The following is a 21,277-nucleotide window of genomic DNA, read 5'->3' as shown; positions in this document are numbered from 1 at the left end:
CTCAGGAGGGAGTAGGATTCAGTCCCTTCGAACTTCTCTATGGCCATCCAGTCAGAGGTCCATTGGCCCTGATTAAGGAGGGGTTGGAGAGTGCTCCTTCCCCCAAGCCAGTCAGAGTGACTGACTTTGTGATAGGTCTCTGGAGGAGAATGTCACACATGATGGCTGAGGCAAGTGATAACTTGAGGGCTGGTCAAGCTCTGGTCAAACATTGGCATGGCCAGAAGGCTAACATGGTTGAGTTCTCTCAAGACCAGCTTGTTCTTGTTATGGTCCCAACAAGGCAGAGGGCCTTGCAGGACAAATGGATAGGACCCTTCAAAGTTCTGGGTAAACGTGGAGAGGTGAACTATCTGGTGGATTTAGGCAATCCTAAGGAGGCTCCCAGAGTCTTCCACACCAACCGTTTAAAGGCTTATGTCTCTAGACCTGACATAGGAGCTCTGCTTCTAGCTTCAACTCAGGAGGAGGAGGAGGAGAGTGAACCTCTGCCTGACCTCCTCAGAGGCTTACCTTTAGATGAGCAAGTGGAAGGAGGTAATCTCTCTTCCAGTCTCACATCTGACCAGCAGGATGAGTGCAAGTTACTGTTGAATCAGTTTGCCTCCCTGTTCTCACTTTCACCAGGCTTGACCCCTTGGGGCCAGCATGATATCCTCACTGGTGACTGTTTGCCTGTCAAAAGCAGGGGGTACAGAATGTCTGACAATGCAAGAACCCATATAAGGAATGAGGTCAATAAGATGGTTGATCTCGGGGTTATAGAGCCCTCTACTAGCCCATGGTCTAGCCCAGTTGTGCTTGTACCAAAGGCAGGATCCAAAGAGTTGAGATTCTGCGTGGACTATAGAGCTCTAAATGCAGTCACAAAGACTGATGCCCATCCTTTGCCTAGGACAGGTGAGCTGGTGGACAAACTTGGTGCAGCTAAGTACCTCAGCACATTTGACCTAACGTCAGGCTATTGGCAAATAGCCCTGACAGACCATGCCATGGAGAAAACTGCATTCTCCACCCCAGCTGGCCTCTACCAATTCAAGGGAATGCCTTTTGGACTAAAGAATGCACCTGCTACATTTCAGAGGATGGTCAAAGTTCTGAATGGGATGGAGGACTTCTGCATGGCATACTTGGATGACATTGCAGTGTTCAGCCCTACATGGAAAGAACATATTGAACACCGAGGATATGTATTGCAGGCTCTGGAACAGGCCCATCTGACCATAAAGGCAATAAATGTCAAATTGGTCAGAGTACAGTGGTCTACCTTGGACATAAGGTAGGAGGAGGTGAAATAAGGCCATTGCCTAGCAAAGTACAAGCTGTACAAAACTGGGCCACCCCTACTACTCAAACCCAAGTGAGAGCCTTCCTAGGTCTCACTGGGTATTACAGGAACTTCATATAGAACTATGGGACCATAGCTTTTCCCTTGAATGTCATCTCCTCTCCCAAATTTCCTAAAAAGGTCAGGTGGAATGAGGAGTGCAATCAAGCCTTTGAAGGTCTGAAGAAAGCCCTTTGTCAAGCTCCAGTCCTAAGAGCTCCTGACTATCACCAACCCTCCATTGTACAAACTGATGCTTTTAATGTAGGTATAGGTGCAGTCCTTACTCAACTGGATGAGAAAGGTAAGGAACACCCCATTGGTTTCATCAGCAGGAAGTTAAAGGATCCTGAGACAAGATGGGCAACAATAGAACGTGAATGTTTTGCTGTTGTGTGGTCACTTAAGAGGTTTAGACCATACTTGTATGGATCTACCTTCATCATTCAGACTGACCACCAAGCCTTGAGATGGCTGATGCAAATGAAAGGGGAAAACCCAAAGTTACTCAGATGGTCAATCTGCCTGCAAGGATTTGATTTTTCAATTGAGCACAGAGCAAAAAGTCACCACCAAAATGCTGATGGTCTCTCTAGGATGTTTTTAACCGACTAGAGGTATGAGATCCATCCAGGAGTGGATTAAATCCTCCTGTCCCTTAGTCGGGGGGGGGGGGGGAAGACAGACGAGTGTTAGGGAGAATTCTCATTTCATGGCTAATTTCCCTTACCTAGTGAGTCCCCCAGCAGCTTTGCTGGATTTCTGGAGTTTATTTTTTCACTTGGTAAGAGTGGGAGCTTTTCCCCCACTCTTACCCATGTTTTGCCATGTGTCTTTTACCTGTTTTTGTGATTGTGGACTCTGGAGTACACCACTTCAGTAGCCCCCCCTCTTTTGTGTGTTACACAGCACCTTCAGTGCAGTGACACAGGGTTGTCTTTTAGATTTCCCACCGACTCCATTTCTGGGGCTGACTACAATCCCCCAGAAAAGGGTAAAGTTGCCATTACAAGGCATAAAATAAGCCCTTTTGCTGTTTATATACATAATCATGTTGCAGTTACTGCGATATGATTCCCCCCCCAAATAAAAAAAAAAAAAAAAGAAAAGAAAAGCTTCCTTTTAATGCCTGCCTCTGTGCACAGCGTGCACTGCAGACGAGGAAGGCAGAAGCACCCGGGCTGGGCTCAAAACATTGCATCAATGCAAGCCCAGCCCGGTTGCGGCGTCATGTGAGAGGAGGATCTCCGCCCCCCTCTCTCACTCGACTCTGGCTTCCACGGTAAGGAGGTTTGGGTGGGGGAGCCGGGCCCTTTTTATTAATTTATGGTGCTGGGTGTAAGTGGCTGATATGTCTCCTGCCCGTTCGGGCGGGAGAAATATTCTCAGCCACTTACAATAACGCAGGCTTGTGCTCGTAGAAGACCTCTTCTACGAGCACAAGGCTGTGTTATTACGGCGGGTGCTGGGTGTTACAGAGCAGGCGCTCTCTAACACCCAGCACCCATACCTGCCTATGTTTTGAAAAATCAAAATTCCTGAGATGTATGCCCTGCCCACAGTGAGTCACACAAAACCGCGCTCTGCCCACATGTAAAAAAGGTAAACTAAATGTGATGTGACGTCAGAAATTTGCAGTTCAAATTGAAATATGCATATTTCATAAAATTGCCTTTTCATAACCACCCAAATTGCTTTGGACAAAAGGCATTCGCCTTCCATAAAATCAACACTTTAAAATGTGCACATGTAAACTCCAAGAACCAATACAAAAGGTTTTCCCTGAATTTTTCAGTACCGAAATTGGACATTTCACCTTAGTTGTTTTTCATCAGGTTAGGTAGGGGGGGCACAAAGGACGCTGCCCCCCTCCTAGCTACGCCACTGGTCATACAGTGAAGGTCATTAAGAGCACATTATAGACGCCAGGGTGCAGGACCAGATATAGAACCGTGGAGGGGACTCTGATGTGTGCCCACCGGCCTCCCGGTGGAAACAGTGGGGCAGGGTCAGACTGGGGCATACAATTGTCTCGGGCACCAACTGAAGAAGTGCTCCACAGTGAATTAATTCCTTTTGTGACATTGTTTGAATAACCCAAGGGGGAGATGAGGCAAATTGTACATTTTAATTCAGCACACTGGTCAAAACTATTGGGCCAGTTTGATGAGTTACTGGAGTCCAGTTACTCATCAAGCTGGCTCACATTGGCCAAAAAGGTGGCTCACTTTGACCCAATATATATACGGGCCCACACAAGCATTTTGCGTTCTTGGTTAAGCCATGGGTCTATTGCCCTATATAGGGCAGTCCGAGCAGCCTGCAGTGCTGCATGGAGGTTAGCTGCCGAATTTATCACGAGGCAAGCAGCCAGAGCCAGTAGGAAGCTTTACACTGGCCAGTTTGCGCACTGGACCCATGGGGGCAGTTGCTGCCCCCCTCCCCCCCAAGAGAATTGAGGCCTCACTTGTTTGTAAAGGCGAAAGGCCCCAACGATGTCCCAGATTACTGGGCTGAGTGTTGGTAAGTGGCTGCGCTGGCATTTGTTCGGCTGTCGATTCTCGAGGCCGCCCTCCCCTCCAGAGTGAGTGTGCATTGTTGTGGGTAGCCGGTAAATGAGATGCTTTTTGCCCATTTTGTAGGAATTGGTCTGCAGCATAGAGGAAGATTAGGCAGAGAGGACCTTCCCACTTGATAACAACGGCCCTGAGAGGTAAGCCTAGCCCAACGTTTTATTTTAAAAATATCTTGCAGCGCACCTTTACATTTTACAGACATTGCACTGATGTTATACTTCAGGAGGTACATAGAAATCATTTCTGCATTCTTGCTAATTCTATATCTTGGGGGACATTCAATATTAGTACATAATTGCTCATCAAATTAGTTCATTTGCTAATCAAAAAAAATGTAATTAGCAAAATCTGCTAATCAATTTTTTAAAACTAAATGTATGCCTTGCATTAACTTTACTTAGTCATTTAACCACATATCCAGTACACCCCATCTTACATGGAGTACTGGAAAGGGTTACTCCGTATCCCTTTTTATCTGCACCTCCTAGAGCATTGTTTCGCTCTTTTAACATTTAGACTTGGCTGGTGGCAGTGGTATCTACCCTAACTTTTCTTCGCCTCCAAGGCTTGCCCTCGTTTTCCCTCCTTCGTATAACTTTTGCTTCCTCTGTTGACAATATGCAAGTACTCCTGGCAACGTTGAATCTTGAACTGTCGTTCCACTTGACACTGGCTCCGGCCTATCGACTCTTGAATTCCGTCAAATAGTGTTCTCTGATTCTGTCTGCCTTGACAAAAGTAATGCCTATGATTTTTGCCCCCAACTCTCTGGTTAACTCAGGTGCTAAGTGTGTTTCTGCCCCGGTAACATTTCTTGCCGCGGATACGCGTTTCTTTAGTAAGACCGAACTGTCATTACTGTCAAAAAGTGATCGCAAGTGTATTCCCGGTAACTTCTTTTGTTTCATAACACCGGTTCGTTAAAACATAGGGTACTTACCTTGAGTTAGAGTGTACCAAAGTGAATTGGTTGGTTGTAGTGTATTTTAAGTGTGGTTTTGAATTAATAGAAGTGTTGCGTTTATAACAGATGGTTTAAAAATAAATGTACTTATATTTTTTACCTGAAACCTTGAGTCAGTGTTTGCTCGAGTCACAGTAATTGTGTTCCCTTTGTGTAATCTCTGTTACTGCTCATATACTCTTGAGATAAGCCTGGCTGCTCCGCTACGGCTACCACTTTAACATAGTAGTACAGGCTTGTACCAAAGGTAAAATGTATTGCCACCTGTAGTCTTAATTGTGTGTAGTGGTCCCTAAGGGCACTGCACAGGATTCTGCCTAACAGAGGCCCAGAGAGATAGACGGAAACAACTAATAGTAAACATTACAAGAGCCAAAGAAACCGCAATGAGCCAAACTTCTCCCAGAAGTTCTCAAGAACCTAGAGGCATATGTGAAGTGGGATCACTATGGGAGATCAGTGAGATATTGGGACAGAGAAACCGAAAGGACCAAGATGGGCGCAATAAGACAAGTGGAGAGAAACCTCAAGGGGAACACAGACAAGCAAGAGGTGAACATAGTGGGGACAAACTCGTGTAAGCGATGGAGAAGGATTATCACTCCACCTACAACTTGGACATTTGATTTATTTTTTTAGGAACTTGAGACTTTATTTTGGAAACTTGGGATACTTTTGGAACTTTGACAAGAAGGGCAAGAAATGTTAAAGCTTGCAAGAACTGTTTTCTACCAATGAACATTGGATCCGAAACAAACCAGGAGGGATTCCTGGAAACTACGAGGGAGATCGGGATGAACAACTCTAAAGGCAGGATATTGCCTAGTTTTCCTTTATGCTTTCTCTAAGTGGTAGAGACAGTTTAGAGGATAGGTTGACAGAGGAACATTTTTGTTATTTTGACTACTGACAAGTACCAGGAGTATAGTTTGTTAGGAAGGACATTTCCCTTTTAGCAATAGAGCTAGCAAGGCATTTTCTTTTAAGTTTAATAAAACCTTTCTATACTATGTCCTCTGGTCCAAGTGCCTCTTCTGGCTTGCCACACCAATCAAATAAGTCCTAAAATGCAAGACTGGTCATGGCTGTCCTCTGCGCTGGGGTCTCCATAACCTCCGGAGAAGTGGCCCCAACAAGGACTTTAGCCGTAAATTGCCCCCAACCCCTCCCAACTATGGCCTCATAGAACACGAGATGGCACTGTCAGTTTTTGGCAAATATTTCTTTATGTGATACTTGCCAACTACACTTTTTTGTCTACAGTAAGTGCGGCTCACGGATTGTCCTCATTTGGATAGTTTCTGAATAATGTTTCACGCTGCTACTCGAAGGGAACTCTGGCATCGACAGGGGTTCTTATAATGGCAATTAAAAACATGTGCAATGTTACAATCAGGAAAATATACATCTCTACTGAGGCAATCCTGGCAGTTAGCACAGTATAACTTCCTAACATCCTTGCAATCCCAATCCTTATGGTTAATATTTACTGGAACCCAGTTAAAAGTTCAGTTTTGGATTTCCAGAATTAATTGTCGGAAATCTTTGGGGACTGGCATTGGTTGGCACCGAAAGGTTTAATTTTAGTGGCTGGCGATTTCAATGCAAATTGTCTAGCAGGAGAAATGGTTAAAGGGTCCCAGATGATTCCGGGGCAGGCTGGGGCGCCTGGTCATCTTTTATGAATGATAATGGACTACACAAATATATATATATCTAGGAATCTGGAAGGGAGGGCCACCTACCACAGGGGATTGTCAGAAACATGTATTCACAATGTATTTGCTAGTGAACCATTATTTTGAAAGTGTACACAATTCTTGGTTAAGCAAAGTAATCTTGAGGACCATAGCATCCTACATGCAGAATTTGATATTGTTCAAAAGGTTTGCACAAGAGGACGGTTTGAGAAATGTAAGCTGTAATACAGTAGGGAATAGAATTACCTGGAATCCTCTGTGGGCTAATCTCCTGCTATGATTAGTAGGATGCCGATACCTAAAAACACGTATAACCTCATATGAGGGCATGTGGATAAGCCATTACTTTGGGGTAAAAGGACTAAGAGAAATCGCCCTGTATTTGAGGCGAAGGTAGCGGGGTCCAAATGGTATTTAGTAGAGTCACTAGAGTAGTCAGAGGAATGAATCTGGACTATGCTGAAACCAGCAAGCAGATAAAGTGCCTAAAGCACAAGTACAAAAACGGGTTACTCCATCAGAGTCATATTATGTTACAACAAGATTGAGAAACCATGTTGAGGATTATGGTAGCTAAAATAGATGCCTCGGTTTGGTCTCTGGTTAACAGAGGGGACTGTAAACAACTAGAAATCTAGACTAATCAAATTAGTGGGTTGGAAAAAGCACTTTTAAAAATGTTACTCTACACCCTACCAAAGAAGGAGAGTATGAGGATCCCGAGAGGGTGTGCTCTATTGATTATGAGGAAGTTCTAATCATAAAAAGGGCCTATAACCCTAGAGTACCTGGCCCTAACAGACTTTCTAACCTGGTAATAAAAAAAGCCCCCGAAATGTGGGTAAATATCTTGTACCATTTATTTATTAACACCAGCTTCTTGGAGAGTGTTTTACGTGGTTCCCATCTTTAAAAAAGGGAGAACATATGAACCCCTGTAATTATGGACCCATCACGTTGCTAGATGTTGATAGTAACATTTTTGCAGGTCTTATTCTTAAAGAGCTGGAAGTACGGCCAAACCAACCCGGCCACCTCAACAAGTTCCAATCAGGATTTAGAAGAAACATATCACTTAACAAGTTGCTTATAAATCTTTTGCAGATGAACACAACGGATCCAAGTAAAGCTCCAGTGTATAAGACGCTGGTTGATTTTACTTCTGCTTTCAATGCAGTGAACTGTAATACAATATGGAAAAAGCTCTCTACGTGGCGTTTGCCAGTAGGTTTGCTTAATATATTAATCCATCTCCACACTGATACTTCCATCAGGGTGAGAATGGATTAAACTGGAAGTCTCCGACACCGTGGATTAAGGCAGGAGTGTACATAGGCGCCCTGTCTGTTTAACATCTATATCTAAGACATGGGCCAATATTTAGAATCAGGCACATTCGTAACTCCCTGCCAAGGAAATCTATGCATTTCATGGCTGGCCTATGTCGACTATGGTCCTTTTTTGACAACACTCTGATAGGCCTGCAAAGAGCCTTAAATTCTCTTGTCTTGTACGCAGGGATGAACAATCTCATTTACAAAACCAAAACAAAAAATGATGAGACGCTCAACCTTGCAACACAAGATAGGCTGTACATGGTACCTGGAAGGCTCTCCTCGAGGTTGTAACTCAGTTCACGTATCCCAATTATAGCCACCGCTTGTTGTGTTGCCCTTTCCTCTATTCAATACTCTAATTCTACTCAAACACGCTTTAAGCCAATCTAAAGAAACTCAGACCGTTGCTTTTTCAGCTCCCACGCCCTTCAATATTTTCAGTAACTGCTTATGATCCGTCCTTAACAGGAAAGGATCTCCCCAAACAAAGTGTCTAAAGTGTTCAACACCCCAAGCACATGCCAAGGCCTCTTTCTCAATTACTGAATAATCCCTCTCTGCTTGTGATAATGTCCTTGGCACAAAACCAATCACGACTTCACCTCCCTTTCCATCATTTTGTGCAAGTACTGCTCCCAGGCCTTTTCTTTTACTGGCATCAACAGTAATAATAGCATTTCTTTAGTGTCAAATGGTTTTAACACAGGAGCCCGAACAATGCATTCCTTAGCGCTATCAAATGCTTCTTGCTGTCTCTCCCTGCATTCAAACTTAATTTGTTTTCTCATCAGCTCTCTCACTGGTTCCACAATCCAGGCAAAGCCTCTCATGAACTTTGTGTAAACCTCACACAAACCCAAGAATGACCACAATTCCTGCTTATTGGATGGTTCTGGATCTTCAGCAATATTTTTGACTAATGACTCTGGGTCTGATCCCAAGCTTGCACAATGTATGCCCAAGTTATTCCACCTCCTCTTCATCCAATCGACACTTCGACAATTGTTTGCCACTCTTTCACCTTGCTGAAATCTCAGCTGGATACATAGAGACCTTCGAATGAGCACGCACGCAGTGCCAGTCCAGTCTGTGAAAGGTATCATATCTTGGTTTCAAAGTTCAATCACTCATATGTTGTTCAATTTTACTTACGTTGGTTATTGCATGCGGTTCATACACTGTTTGCAAGCGGCAACCTTGTATGGTGAGCGCTGAAGCAACCTTGGCTTCGACACAGACCAGTCTGGTATCAGTCTCCCGAACTCACCAGCTGTGTTAATTTCACTGGCACTGCTTTGTTGTAGGATCCAATGACAGTACCACGGCAGCAGGCGATTCTCCCCACCTTGATTACCGATGCAGGAGGGCCCTTGGTACCGCCGACACACAATGCAGGATTCTTCAGCCTGGTTTCCTGGCCTTATGCTTTCTATTCTCAAGGTTTCTTGAAAGTAACGGTTCTTCGGTCGAAAAGGTCAAGGACACTTCACTCTGTGCGATCCCCTTCTGTTTTGCAGTCTTTCTCCTCGTGTTAAACTGCCATCTTGGAACTGCTGCTTCCTCGTGTGCTTTGCCTCGCTGAGTGTGCTCTCATGCTCCGCCTTTTATCCGTGTGGGGAAGTGTAATGGAAGTCAAGCGTGTGTGTGTGATGGTCATTAATTGCCTGACCCTACCTGACCATTGTATTGGGACATGTCAGGTATACGGCTCCGGTGTTCGCCCGTTTTCTCTCAGCAAACTGTTGGTGAAAAAGTGTTTGTGTTGAGAGCCTAAGTATATAACCTGGTAGGACGGGGTAAAGGTGTTACAGGGAAGGGGACACCGCATCACCCAGGTGATCCTCCCACATTGGTCCACCCCCAGGAACTGGATCCAAAAGCGATTCAGTGTCCTGGCCACCTGGTTGACAGATCCCCGGGGACTAGCGGGTGAGACACCTTCAGATTTCTCACAATTCCCCATCCCTTCATGTATAATTTAACATCTTTGACCTCATCTCGGACGAAAACCCAGACATCCTCATCAGAGACCTGGTTTGCCGACGACTACGATCCCATTGCAAACAAGACCCCTCCCAACACAGGCAAAAACCTGACTGTTCAGAATAGATCAAGAAGAGGTGGGGGGGCGGGGGAACTGTTTATTGTGTAGAATTAGTAATTTCCTCTGCTTATCAAGGACACCTTAGCAAGCACCACAGATTATGAATCCCTTCTTGCCAAATTCCAACTCTCAACCCTCCATGTCCCACAACTACCTACTCATTTATAGACCCCCTGGATACATCAAAAGCAGGCACTCAGCGACGCCCTATCAACTAACATCCAGCACTCACCATTCTAGGTGACTTCAATATCTGGTTTCGCTCCCCCTCAAATCCCAATACCCGCTCGTTCACAGATAACCTAGAAGCCTTCAACCCGACAACGCATTGCACTTCCCACCCACACTGTAGGCCACACCCTCGACGCGATCTTCAGCACCACACACATCATATCCACTCTGCCCCCAGATCCCCTAACATGGACAGATCACTCAGCAATAATCTTCTCCTAACCATCTTCACCACCGACCCCCTCCCAAGACCACACCTGGCCACCACCAACATCCGAACGGGTCACCCCACTGTGGAAAAAAGTCATTATCACCCCTGATATAGCCAACTCCCTCCTCAACTCACTCCCAACAGGAAGGACCACTCACCCATCAAACTCTTGGACCATTGGCTCTCCTGTGCCCTCACACCTTTCACACCAACAAAACATACCTCAGAGATTATGCCCCACACCCAGGCGGTACACTACCCTTCTCAAATCTCTAAATATAGTCAGACATATAGTCAGACATCGTCTGGAACGTACTTGGAGAACCAACCCAACTCCCCAAAACAAACCCCCCTGGCAAGACTAAAAAGGGCCTACGGATCAGAAATCAAAAACCAAAAAAGCTTTCTATGGGACCAGCATCTTGAATTCTCGCGACACAAGCAAGGAACTGAATAGGATAATCTCTAAATTCAAATCACCAGGTTGCTCAACCCCTCCTCCACCCAACTCCCAATCCCTATTGCAATGCCTTATCAGAACATGTTCATAACATTGCTATCGACAGACATTCTGCCATCATCTCTAAAATACAAATAATGCCCGTCTGTGGCCCGACCACCCAGCCCCCGTCCCAACTCTGTCCCGATGCAAACCTTCGCCTCCCCCTGCTCAATCTCACACCAAGGATTCCTCTTGCTCCTAGCACAAAGCCGCCCGTCAGGATCTCCCCCCCCCACGAGGACCTTTGTCCGCCCACCCTCATCAAAAAGATCCTAACCTCAACCTGTGCAGGCAGAATTGCATGCTCAATTCAGCCAATTCCTTACATCAGGAATCTTCCCGGAAGACTAAAAAAAAAAAAAAGGCTACACTCTTTAGGAATCAAAGACACTGCCCTCACCTGAATCTCCTCCATCTCTAATCGCTCGCAAATCATGCTCCTCCACCCTTTCACCTCTGCATCCCACCCAGTGATGAAAGGGGTCCCACGAGGAGCACCCCCCATCCCCACCTCTTCAATATCTATCTGTGCCCACTTCCCACACTCATCCGCTCCCACAATATCACCTGCTACACCTATGCATACGATACCCCAGATCATCCTTAAAATCCCAAAATCACGAGGCACCTCCCGTCCAGATCCATCATCATGGGGGGGGGGGGGGGGGGGGGGGGGGAGTACCGTTCAGGGCGGAAAAAAGCCCATGGGTTATGGGAGTCCAGGTAGTGCCAGGGGAATGCAGAGTGTGCACGGGAAATAAAATCCATGTGATAAGTGTGAGGGACAGGGCTAGAAGGGCTCAAGGGGGAGCAGGCCCAGGGAGCCCGGAAGGGCAAGTGCAGGTTAAGGGGGGCGGGGGGGGAAGGGGCCAGGGGAGACCAGATGCAGGGGTAGACTGATCAAGGAGAGCTGGTGCCCGGTAAGAGTCTGAAGGTACCAAGCAGCCAGTCAAAGGAGGCAGAGGGGAAATTAGCAGGGGAGAGGGAAGGAGGAAGAGAAAAGAAAAGAAGTGTCTCGAGAAGCTTCCGGAACTTAAGGAGATTCGGCTCAAGTCTGAGAGGGTCAGGGAGGCCATTCCAGAGGGGAGCGATCTACCCCCCCACCCCCACTCTCTGCTTGGAAAAGCCTCTAATCTGCATAGAGTTGAAGCTAGAAGACTGAAGGGCTCTAGCAGGGAGGTATTAGGGAGAGAGAGATGGATGTAGCGTGGGCCCACGCTCCAGAAAGCCTTGTGGAGGATGCAGAGGGTCTTGAACTTGATCATCACAGCAACCGGGAGTCAGTGGAGAGATTTTAGGGCTGGATAGATGCTGTCCCTGGGCTTGAGGCTAAGAATAAGTCTTGCAGTCCTATTCTGGATTAGTTGAAGGGGGCAAAGGGAGGAGGTAGGCAGATTAAGGAAGAGGCTGTTATAGTAGTCCAGCATGGAGAGGACCAGAGCTCTGGAGACATTGAGTGTCTAGGAAACGGTGAGGAAAGGGAGAATGCCTTTGAGGAGGTGCAGCTGAAAGTGGGCCTTCTTGGCAATGTCTGATATAAGGAGAGAAGGAGAGAGGAGTCGAAGATGACACCAAGGTTTTTTGCCTCACAGGACATTGAGAGGGGCCCATGGAGGGCGGGCAGAGTGTAGGAGGGAAGGAGGGAGCTGGGGTCCCAATGAGAAGGACCTCAGTCTTACTGGCATTAAGGCAGAGATGGTTAGCAGTGTACCATGCCTGAACAGCAGACACACAGTCAGGAAAGAGAAGAAGAGGAGGCAGAGCAGGGAAGCTTGAAGGAGAGCGGTGTGTCGTCCGCATAACACTGGAAGTTAGGAGAGAAGGCAGAGATCAGATGGGCTAAAGGGGCAAGGTAGATGTTGAAAATCCATGGCGAGAGGATAGAGCCCCGAGGGCCACCACAGGTGGAGAGTGAGATGGAGGTGAGAAAAGGGCCCAGTTGAACTTGGGAAGGTCGATCAGAGAGGAAGGTCAGCTTCTCCAAACATTTTGCCCAGGAAGGGGGTAATGGAGATAGGGCGATAGTTATGTTGTCCTCGATAGTCCTGGAGGAGCAGGGGAGCACCTGTTTGGATGAGACTTTCATAGAGCAGACTTGTCTAGAGTCCTCATCAGGTGATATGGGAGAGAAGGAGTAGAGAAGGAGGGAAAGGGGGGCCAAGGGAGGCCTGAGAGCGGGCAGGGGGGAGTGGTGAAGCAGAGTGAGGTCGGGATGTCCAGAGTTTTAGTAATGAAGCGAGGGGCCAGCGTAGTGCAGAGGGCCAGGTAAGGCAGAGGAGAAATGGAGACTGCAGTAGGATCTGCGAGTTCCTTGCAGATTTTGAAAAGTTCAGCCGTTTTGTTAGTGGCCCCAGAGATGCAGGCTTGGATATAGGCCCTCTTCTTCGGGCGGATAGAAAGTCTGTATTGTCTTTGGAGTAGGCGGCTGTCAGAAGATGTGCTCAAAACCTGCCACTTCTGCTCAGCAGCTCTGCACTTGCGTTTGAGAGACGTGGTCGGAATCGTACCAGGAATTGCACTTGGAGGCAGGCATCATGCAGATCCTCATGACAGAGGCAAGGATGTCCAGAGTGTTGGAGCATCGACAATCACCTCGCATTCAGAAAGGCCCTCAAAACCTGCTTTTTCCTTCCTCCTCTTGAAACTCTCCCACTCGATGCTGCGATTGCCCAAGCACACATGTTCTACCCAGACTCAACTAAACACCTACTCTTCCAAACCACTGCGGATGCCGACAGCGTTCGTAGTGGCACACCTTGAGATAATTGCACTCTCTTCCCCTCCCCACACCTCACAGACGATCATATTTCACCCCGTCCCTCAGAGTCCTCCCCACCCTGCCCGGACCACGAACTCTATAACCACGGCTATCTGGTCACTAAACAAAAGCCGGTAAATCTGTTGCACCTTGGACGTGGCAACTTAAAGATGTAGGGACAGAATGCTCGTTCAGACGGCCCACTCAAGATAGCAGCTGTAGCAGGACCGGATTGAACAGGAGACAGCTATGATTCATGCTCTCATCTGGAGACATCTACTCAATTATCAATGGGTTTACCACCAAAGCACACAGTACGCTCAGCCCAGAGGTCGCACTGGGGGTAATGATGAAATGCGCCAGTTCAAACAGGGTTATTGGGCACAGAACACACTTTAATAGCTGTGGGGGTAGAAACAGAGACACACTAAGAAGCACTCCCTTCTGTTGGGAACGGGAACAATACTATTGGTCTTGGCCACAGGTAGCAAGATCTATTCAATTTAAATGATTTCCAATTGCACTCAAAGAAGGGCATCAGCCAGGTTCTCCACAAAGTTAGTATGCCGCTACCACCACCAAAGATGCACTCGAACATTATCTTGAGACCCCTAAGAAAACTACACCAAACAAAAATCCATCCAAGACTAAGGTATGTGAACACATGCTACAGGCACAGACCCCCCCCCAATCCATGCACCCTAGAATGCAGCTATGGCTATGCAAATCCGGTCTAGCAGCTCGCATAGCCGTCCACACTGAAAGCACTGACGTACCTCAACACCATTAGTATACTGCGACAACCTAAGAAAATAAATTCGGTCTAGCTGGGCACACATCGAATCTCCTGCACTAGCACGCTATCCTAATCCACCTACAGCACCCAACCATGTGCCTCACTGCAGGGCTGCTTACAGGGGCCCAGCCAGCCCTCATAATTCCTAACCTGGCAGAATGCACGCACGCATCTTAAAGTGAACTCACAGAATCTCCCATACATGGACTTCGGGTCCCAGAGGGCGTTCCAGCCACAAGCGCATTGAGGCCATACAAATGGGGAAAGGGCGCTATATAAATGATGATTACAATATCTCAGGAAAGAGCCATATTTGGCAACAGACCGATTGTCCCGAGCCTGGGCAGTCTATTTGTTGAAATACACCACCAAGTCCCAAGGAATATCCTGAGGGACACCGCATGAAGCCAGCAAGATGCAAGGCTATTTTCTTCAGGGTCCACCGGCCTGGAGTAAGTGGTGGCAGAGCAGACACTCCTTCAGAGGGAAGGTATTATTACCAACTCACTCTCTGCACTGCGCTAGAGGGGCATGCTTACTTAACAACCTTTGGCTCTTGATTTGGACCACATCCTCCCCCCCCCCCCCCCCCCCCATCAACCCTTGCCAGCAAAGGAGATGGCAAGGGAACATGGGAATCTTAGTCCAAAACAGCTGGACAGCCACAGATGCAGATCAAACGTAGGACACCACAACCTCTCACCATTCCAAATGCCGTTATAACTCTGGTGTCTTGGTTGGGGAGATGCCAGGCTTTTGTGATGAATACGAAATATGTTCACTAATATAATTCCTCATTACGACAACACAAGGCTAAAACTGTTGAGCTTCAGGATAGTGAAGCCAACACTCTTAGCGACTCTTACATGTTGTTCTTTGGGTTGAAGGAAGTGTATACCATCAATGTTAAACAAGAGGGGGCAGAGCAAATACAGCAGGCCTGAAAAGGGGTTCCTTTTCTCTGGCCGCCCCCACCCATCACTCTGAGAGGAACAACCGCTACATGAGGAAATTATGCGATGAATAAGTGACCTCTAAGTGTAAAAAGCAGCTGATAAGACTTTCAGAAACTGCCCACTCTAGCCAGCTAAAAGACCCAGGGTTCGAAATTGCAGAGAGCTATTTAGCCCCTGCTTCTAGCCTAGGAGAGCCTGGCTTCCTTGACACCAACATGTACCAGGAGCTACTTTAAGCTCCCTAGGCCAACTGGTGCCATACAAACATAGCTATGTGACATTAACTTTGTGCATTTATTGGTTTTATTTTTGCATTTATTAAGTGCTCTAAACCCATTTAACAATAGGAGTAGCAAGTGAGACATCATACAATTTCAGTTGGTAGACATGGTAACTGGCTCAGAAGAGAGTCGACCTCAGAGACAAGCAAAGTTTTAAGAAGTATTCGGAAGGTCCTGTAAGATTGTTTCCATCTCCAGTGTTAAGGATAGAGAGTTCCAGTTCTTAGAGGCGATTACCGGGAAGCTCATCCTCCCAGATCTCTTTAGTCTTGAATCTTGGGGTATATTTAGGAATTTTTATAAGGAAGCATTAGGGCACATCTTGAGCAAATTTAAAGCATGACAGATCATACATAAAGGGCAAAATGTTTACATTTGCATCTCATGGGACAGTTCAATTTGCAAGTGGAAGTGCTATGCCCTAGCTCCTGGGACCCCAGAAGTAGCTCCTTCCTACCGGGTGATGCCCAATAGCAAGGAGCTGATTTTAGCTCCTGCAAATCGAATCCCAATTCCAAACCTTGAAGACCCCTGGCAGTGGAAGATGGATCACGCAGCAGCGCTTAAGATGGGGCACACATGCCTCCACCACCAATGAGCCTGCAGCCCCCTGCCAGGATGGTGAGGAGAAGGAGGTCTTAACACCCAACTTCGAACCAGAACTGTGGACTGGCTTACGAGAGATTGGGATCTGAAAGAAATGGTGGGGCGTGCACCTGCTGACAAACTAGGACATACTCCTGTTGCACAAGATTGATGCTTTCCTTTAGCCACCCCCACCCACCCCCCACAATGAATTAGGCAGACTAGTATTGGTGGCAAGAAACAGAATTCAGCAAAGTCCCCGAAGGTGGGGCCCTCACACAAAGAGGGAGAGGATGGCATGTGCCAGCACCAGGCAGAGGAATGAGCCCTAAGCCACAGAGGAGGTTTGAAGGATAACGTTTATAAGACAGAAAAAGATGAAGGCTGTGCTCCCTTAGTAATGTCCCAACCATACCAGTAGGAACCGCCCTTACCCATAGGTAGGGGTTCAGGAGATAACGGTGGCCTTCAGGCTGAGGAAATATGTTCAGAGGACCTCTCAGCACTTTCTGCCAGGAGACATGTTTGGGAGCTAAAAAGAAGTCCAATCCACCCCAGCGCAAGAAAAAGAAAGGGCTTTTTAGGACATGAAGACATCAGGAGGAATGAAATTCAGTGCCAGTTAGTGGAACACAGATCTCCTAAAGAGAGAATGCTCTGGAGACACCTCAAAGTGCTGCATGTGATTAATGAGACACCAAAATGACTGAGTCCGAGCTGGTGGGGAGAGGGGGGGGGGCACCTCGGTTCGGAGGCGGATGCGGAGGCAATGCTGGTGGCCAAGGCGGCATGCTGTTGGAGACGTCAAAGACGATGGTAAACTGTTGAAGGCTGCAGAGTTCCAGAGGTGTGCATTGAACTCTATGTTGCAGGTGGAATCTAGAATATGAATGCCTTAATGGTGAAGCGTTGGTGCCTGCACTAGCGGCTTCTATTGTGTGTTAGTTAGGTGACTGCTGCCCAAGTTAGTGGTACAGTGCCAAAGTTAAAGGCTTCGAATGGTACACAAGAGTCAAAAAGTGCTGTAACGCTATTTCAGTGTGTGCAGGGGGTACAAGAGCAGCCTTGGCTGGGGCTTTCTGTAACACAGCTTGTCCATGTCCCCTTGTCCAGTTGTACAACATCACAAAAAGAAGCTTGGAATGCAGCCTTTACAGGTGGTTAGAGCCTCCATTCCAAGCTTGATTGGGTAGAGAACTGGATGCAGCAAGAAGAACAAAGGAAAATGGTTGAGGAAAGCAGACTAGCTGTTGACTAGAGAAAGAGAAGAAGGGTGTTACGGCCGGATGAAGAGCAAGAGATAGGAAATTCAGAGGCAGCCGTGAAACAGGAGATTTGGAGGGGGCAGATTCTCTTTTGCACTCTTAAGGAAAGGAGGGAACTGCAAAATCAAGAAACCAGACTAGGATTGTGTGTCCAAAACATCAGTCTAGCACTGGGAGAAAAGCAGGACGCTATAAAGATGGTCCAACCTGAGGTCCAAAGAGCAGGGCCCACAACGATTCTCCCATGGGGTAGTGGTAGAGGAACCTCTGGACACAATTGAAAGGAGGGGCTTTCTTTCGGCCTCCTTCTGGGACACAAACTGAATGAGGCAGATTATCGCACCCTACCTTATGGAGCGAGATTACCAAGTGGTAAACAAGCGCTACCCTAATCTCGTCCACGTACCACGCTTATATATGCACTGGGAATATATAGTGATGTTTATGTGGCAGCGTCTACAATTACTCTTCCAACAGCCATCAAAATGGTGTGATGACCTAACTTGTGAATTGAAAATAAATCTATTTAAACCTAAAGATGTAAATGAGGATATTCTCCACAGCAGACCTGGTTTTCACACATTAACAAGTGTAATCTCCACTAGAATACAGCATTTCGGGTCGGCCATGGTTGGAGGAATCCATGAATGCTGTACACACTTATTAAATCACATTTTTATTTAGTGCTTTCCAAGCACTGCAATAACAGATCTTATTATTACTGAAGGCCCAACTATATGGGGTGACCTTACACCTTACCTGCTGAATTGGGAGTCCGATGAGGATGTCCGATTGACCAACAAGTTTTCATTTTGATTTGTGATGTTCTTGGATATATTCTTGTGTGCGCCCCCATGAACACGTTTATGCTGAACTAATAAATATATTGCGCTGCTCTGTATAACTTGATGCATATTGTAGTCATTATATAGCGCCTCTTGGCATTACTATAGTCTCAATGTGCTTGTGGTGGGAATGCCCTCGGGGACCGCAGCTCAGAGTATGGGAAATTCTCATAGTGGTTTAGAATGCATGTGTGCATTTGGCCAAGATAAGGAATTAGGTGGGGTGGGCTGGCCTGGCTCCTGTAAGCAACCACAGAGATCAGGCATATGGACGGCTGCTGAGGGAGGTCATGGGAGTGCGTGAGTGCAGGAGCCTTTTGTCCAGCTGGACCGAATTATGTCGTAGGTCGTCACTGTAGGTGTTGAGGCTTAGTCTGGTGTAAGTAGGCAAAACGTTGTGTCCAGCTAGACTGAATTTGTTGTCGCTGCATTCTGGTGCATAGTGCGGGTAGCCATGACTGCGGCTGATCTCCCCACGAAGTACCTTGAGGCTCGGATGGAGCTTTGTTGCTGGCACTGAGGTCCGTGAGAGGGAATCCTCTCCTCTAGGCCCACTAGACGGAAAGCCGCACTAGGTCTTCGGTGGTCTTATCTTCTAGATGCAATATCAAGGCTCCCCGTTTATCTTTGTCATTTGCTGGCAATGCTCATACATAAAAGGCGCATTAGACAGTCTAAATCCAAGATCTTCTAGGTGTACTGAGAGAGGCGATTCTGGGAGGATAAATTATCCCAATACCAGGAACGAGTAATGGAACTCTTAAGGCTTGGAGCACGTGCAGTAGTTTATAGACTGGACTGTTGATGTGCACTGTGTTTTTAGAGGGATGCTGGTGTCCGTAGGCAGGGGGCGCAGAGATTACAGCCGTCCTCGGTCTAGTGGAGCATGGCCATATTCCTCATCGGTTTGGCCTAGCATGTCTGTAGTCTGTAGATGACAGTTGTGTGGATAGTGGTCTGTGGTTGCCAGTTTGCGAGGTGGGCTGCCGCGATAATGTCTGGCACCGCCTGGGGTGTCTGATCAAGTCCCTGGGTGAAGTTTTTCACTGCTGTTGCTGAGTGATGGAGATGGCCTGGCTGATCCGTGTTATGCTACACCTTGCAGAACGACCAGTTTGTATAGGAACGCGGATGTGGCTGCAAGACTGATGAACGTCGTGATGGAGATAGGGGAGGGACTCCATTCTACTACACATTTCAGGATGCCACTGAAAATAGCCACATTTTTATATATCACTGATCAGGGCCTTTGGGAGCCCTGAAACCAGATGTAAGAATTTTTCAATCAGAAAACAGCAATTAAAGAAGTTACACACTCCGAAAACAGCAATTAAAAAAGTTACACACTTCATAGGTGTCAGTGTGCAGTCAGCAGGAAGGACACAAGGTCATGGTGGAGTAAGTGAAGCAGCCTGTGCTTGCCACCGGCGGCTCAAGGAAGACCAGATCTCAGATACATTTGTAAACTGCATCCTTTCGATAGGCCCAAAGGTGGGTGCCAGATCAACGCTGGAAGAATGGTCAGCAGATGAGGGCACTCAAGAGCAATTGCTATCCTGTATTGGTGGAAGACATTTTTCATCATCTAGCAGCCTACCTGCTATGATTGGTCAATCATTTCAGGGTTTGGGATTGCACTGGGCAAAACTGAAATTACAGAAGTCAACAATAATGGAACAACTAGAGACAATCCTTACGAGCTCTCGGTCCTTCGTCAGGCGCTCTTCCAGCTCCAGCGCCAACTGCATCAGCCAATACTGCACCTGTGAAGAACAGCAGAGAAGAAAGAATATCATGAAGAGGCCAGTCCACCAGAGACAGATCTACTGTCATTACTGTGAGGATGAGGAGGGCCACAGATGACGATGACTGGAGGGGGCCTTGCATGAACAGCATGGAGTATATAACAAAAACATTATGGAGAGCCAGTCCATCAGACACAAATACTGGCATTCCTGGGGGTGGGGAGGCGCATCAGGGGGGAGATACAAATAAGAAAACGCAAGATGACTGGAGGAGGCACTGTATGCATTTCAGGCGTTAACAGGAGTCGATGAGACTGAAGGATGGTGCTGCACAATGAAGGACAGTTAGGCAGCAATCTTGACTAGGAAGTCTGAAAAAAGGAGAAATGGAAAGGATGTGCAGAAGGCCAACAAAGCTAGTTGCAGTGATTGCGAGCAACAAGTAGGACCACTCTAGAATCACATGCAGACTAGTAGTATCCAATCCCAGCACAGGTGATGCAGAGCCTTGCAAAGAACGACCAGCTATCCCCATGAAAACACAAACAAAAGTAGGACTCATGCGAGGGAGGTGCAGCACACTAGGCTTTTGGTAGAAGCCTCGAAACAGACCAAAGGTGAACCACCATCTGCAGCGCTGATCTCAGGTCTCATTAGTATTAAACAACCACATCAAGGTTATATAATACATCCTACATAACATGGCACAGCGTAAACGTATTTCTGATGCTTGTATCTGCTTATATTCACATGCTTTGCATAGGCCGACATCTAGTGGTAGGTTCAGAGTATTGCCCATGTTTTTCAAAGTTCGAAAAAGGATGTCAACTGGGCGCGTTTATAATATTTTCCTTAGTGTGACGTCTACTGTACCCACGTTTCCTCCTGCGTCTAGGTCCCACAGATTGATTGTTTCTGACTAGAGGGAGTACAAAGTGTATGCATGGGGAATAGGTAAATTGCGATGAGGTCTGAAACATCTATGATTTACCCAAGAAACTTCAACTCCAAGAGGGGAAGAAGGGTGGGCGCATGGGAATCTAAGCAGATACAAGCATCAGAAGACATGCATTACTTACCGTAAAAGCATTTTT

General features: G+C 46.9%; 1 protein-coding gene across 4 annotated transcripts in view; it reads right to left on the bottom strand.

Moving 5' to 3' along the window:
- Nucleotides 1-21,277, bottom strand: part of POLH (DNA polymerase eta) — a 156,656-nt gene that overhangs the window by 48,032 nt on the left and 87,347 nt on the right. For all 4 annotated transcript variants that reach the window (XM_069608831.1, XM_069608832.1, XM_069608833.1 and 1 more), the window contains exon 9: nucleotides 20,136-20,201. In XM_069608831.1, coding sequence (XP_069464932.1) covers nucleotides 20,136-20,201 — 66 coding nt within the window. The remainder of the gene's footprint in view (nucleotides 1-20,135; nucleotides 20,202-21,277) is intronic.

The sequence above is a fragment of the Ambystoma mexicanum genome, chromosome 4q (genome assembly GCF_040938575.1).
Source record: "Ambystoma mexicanum isolate Mex_15411 chromosome 4q, UKY_AmexF1_1, whole genome shotgun sequence".
Lineage (NCBI taxonomy): Eukaryota > Metazoa > Chordata > Amphibia > Caudata > Ambystomatidae > Ambystoma > Ambystoma mexicanum.
This window is presented reverse-complemented; position numbering and strand designations above follow the sequence as displayed.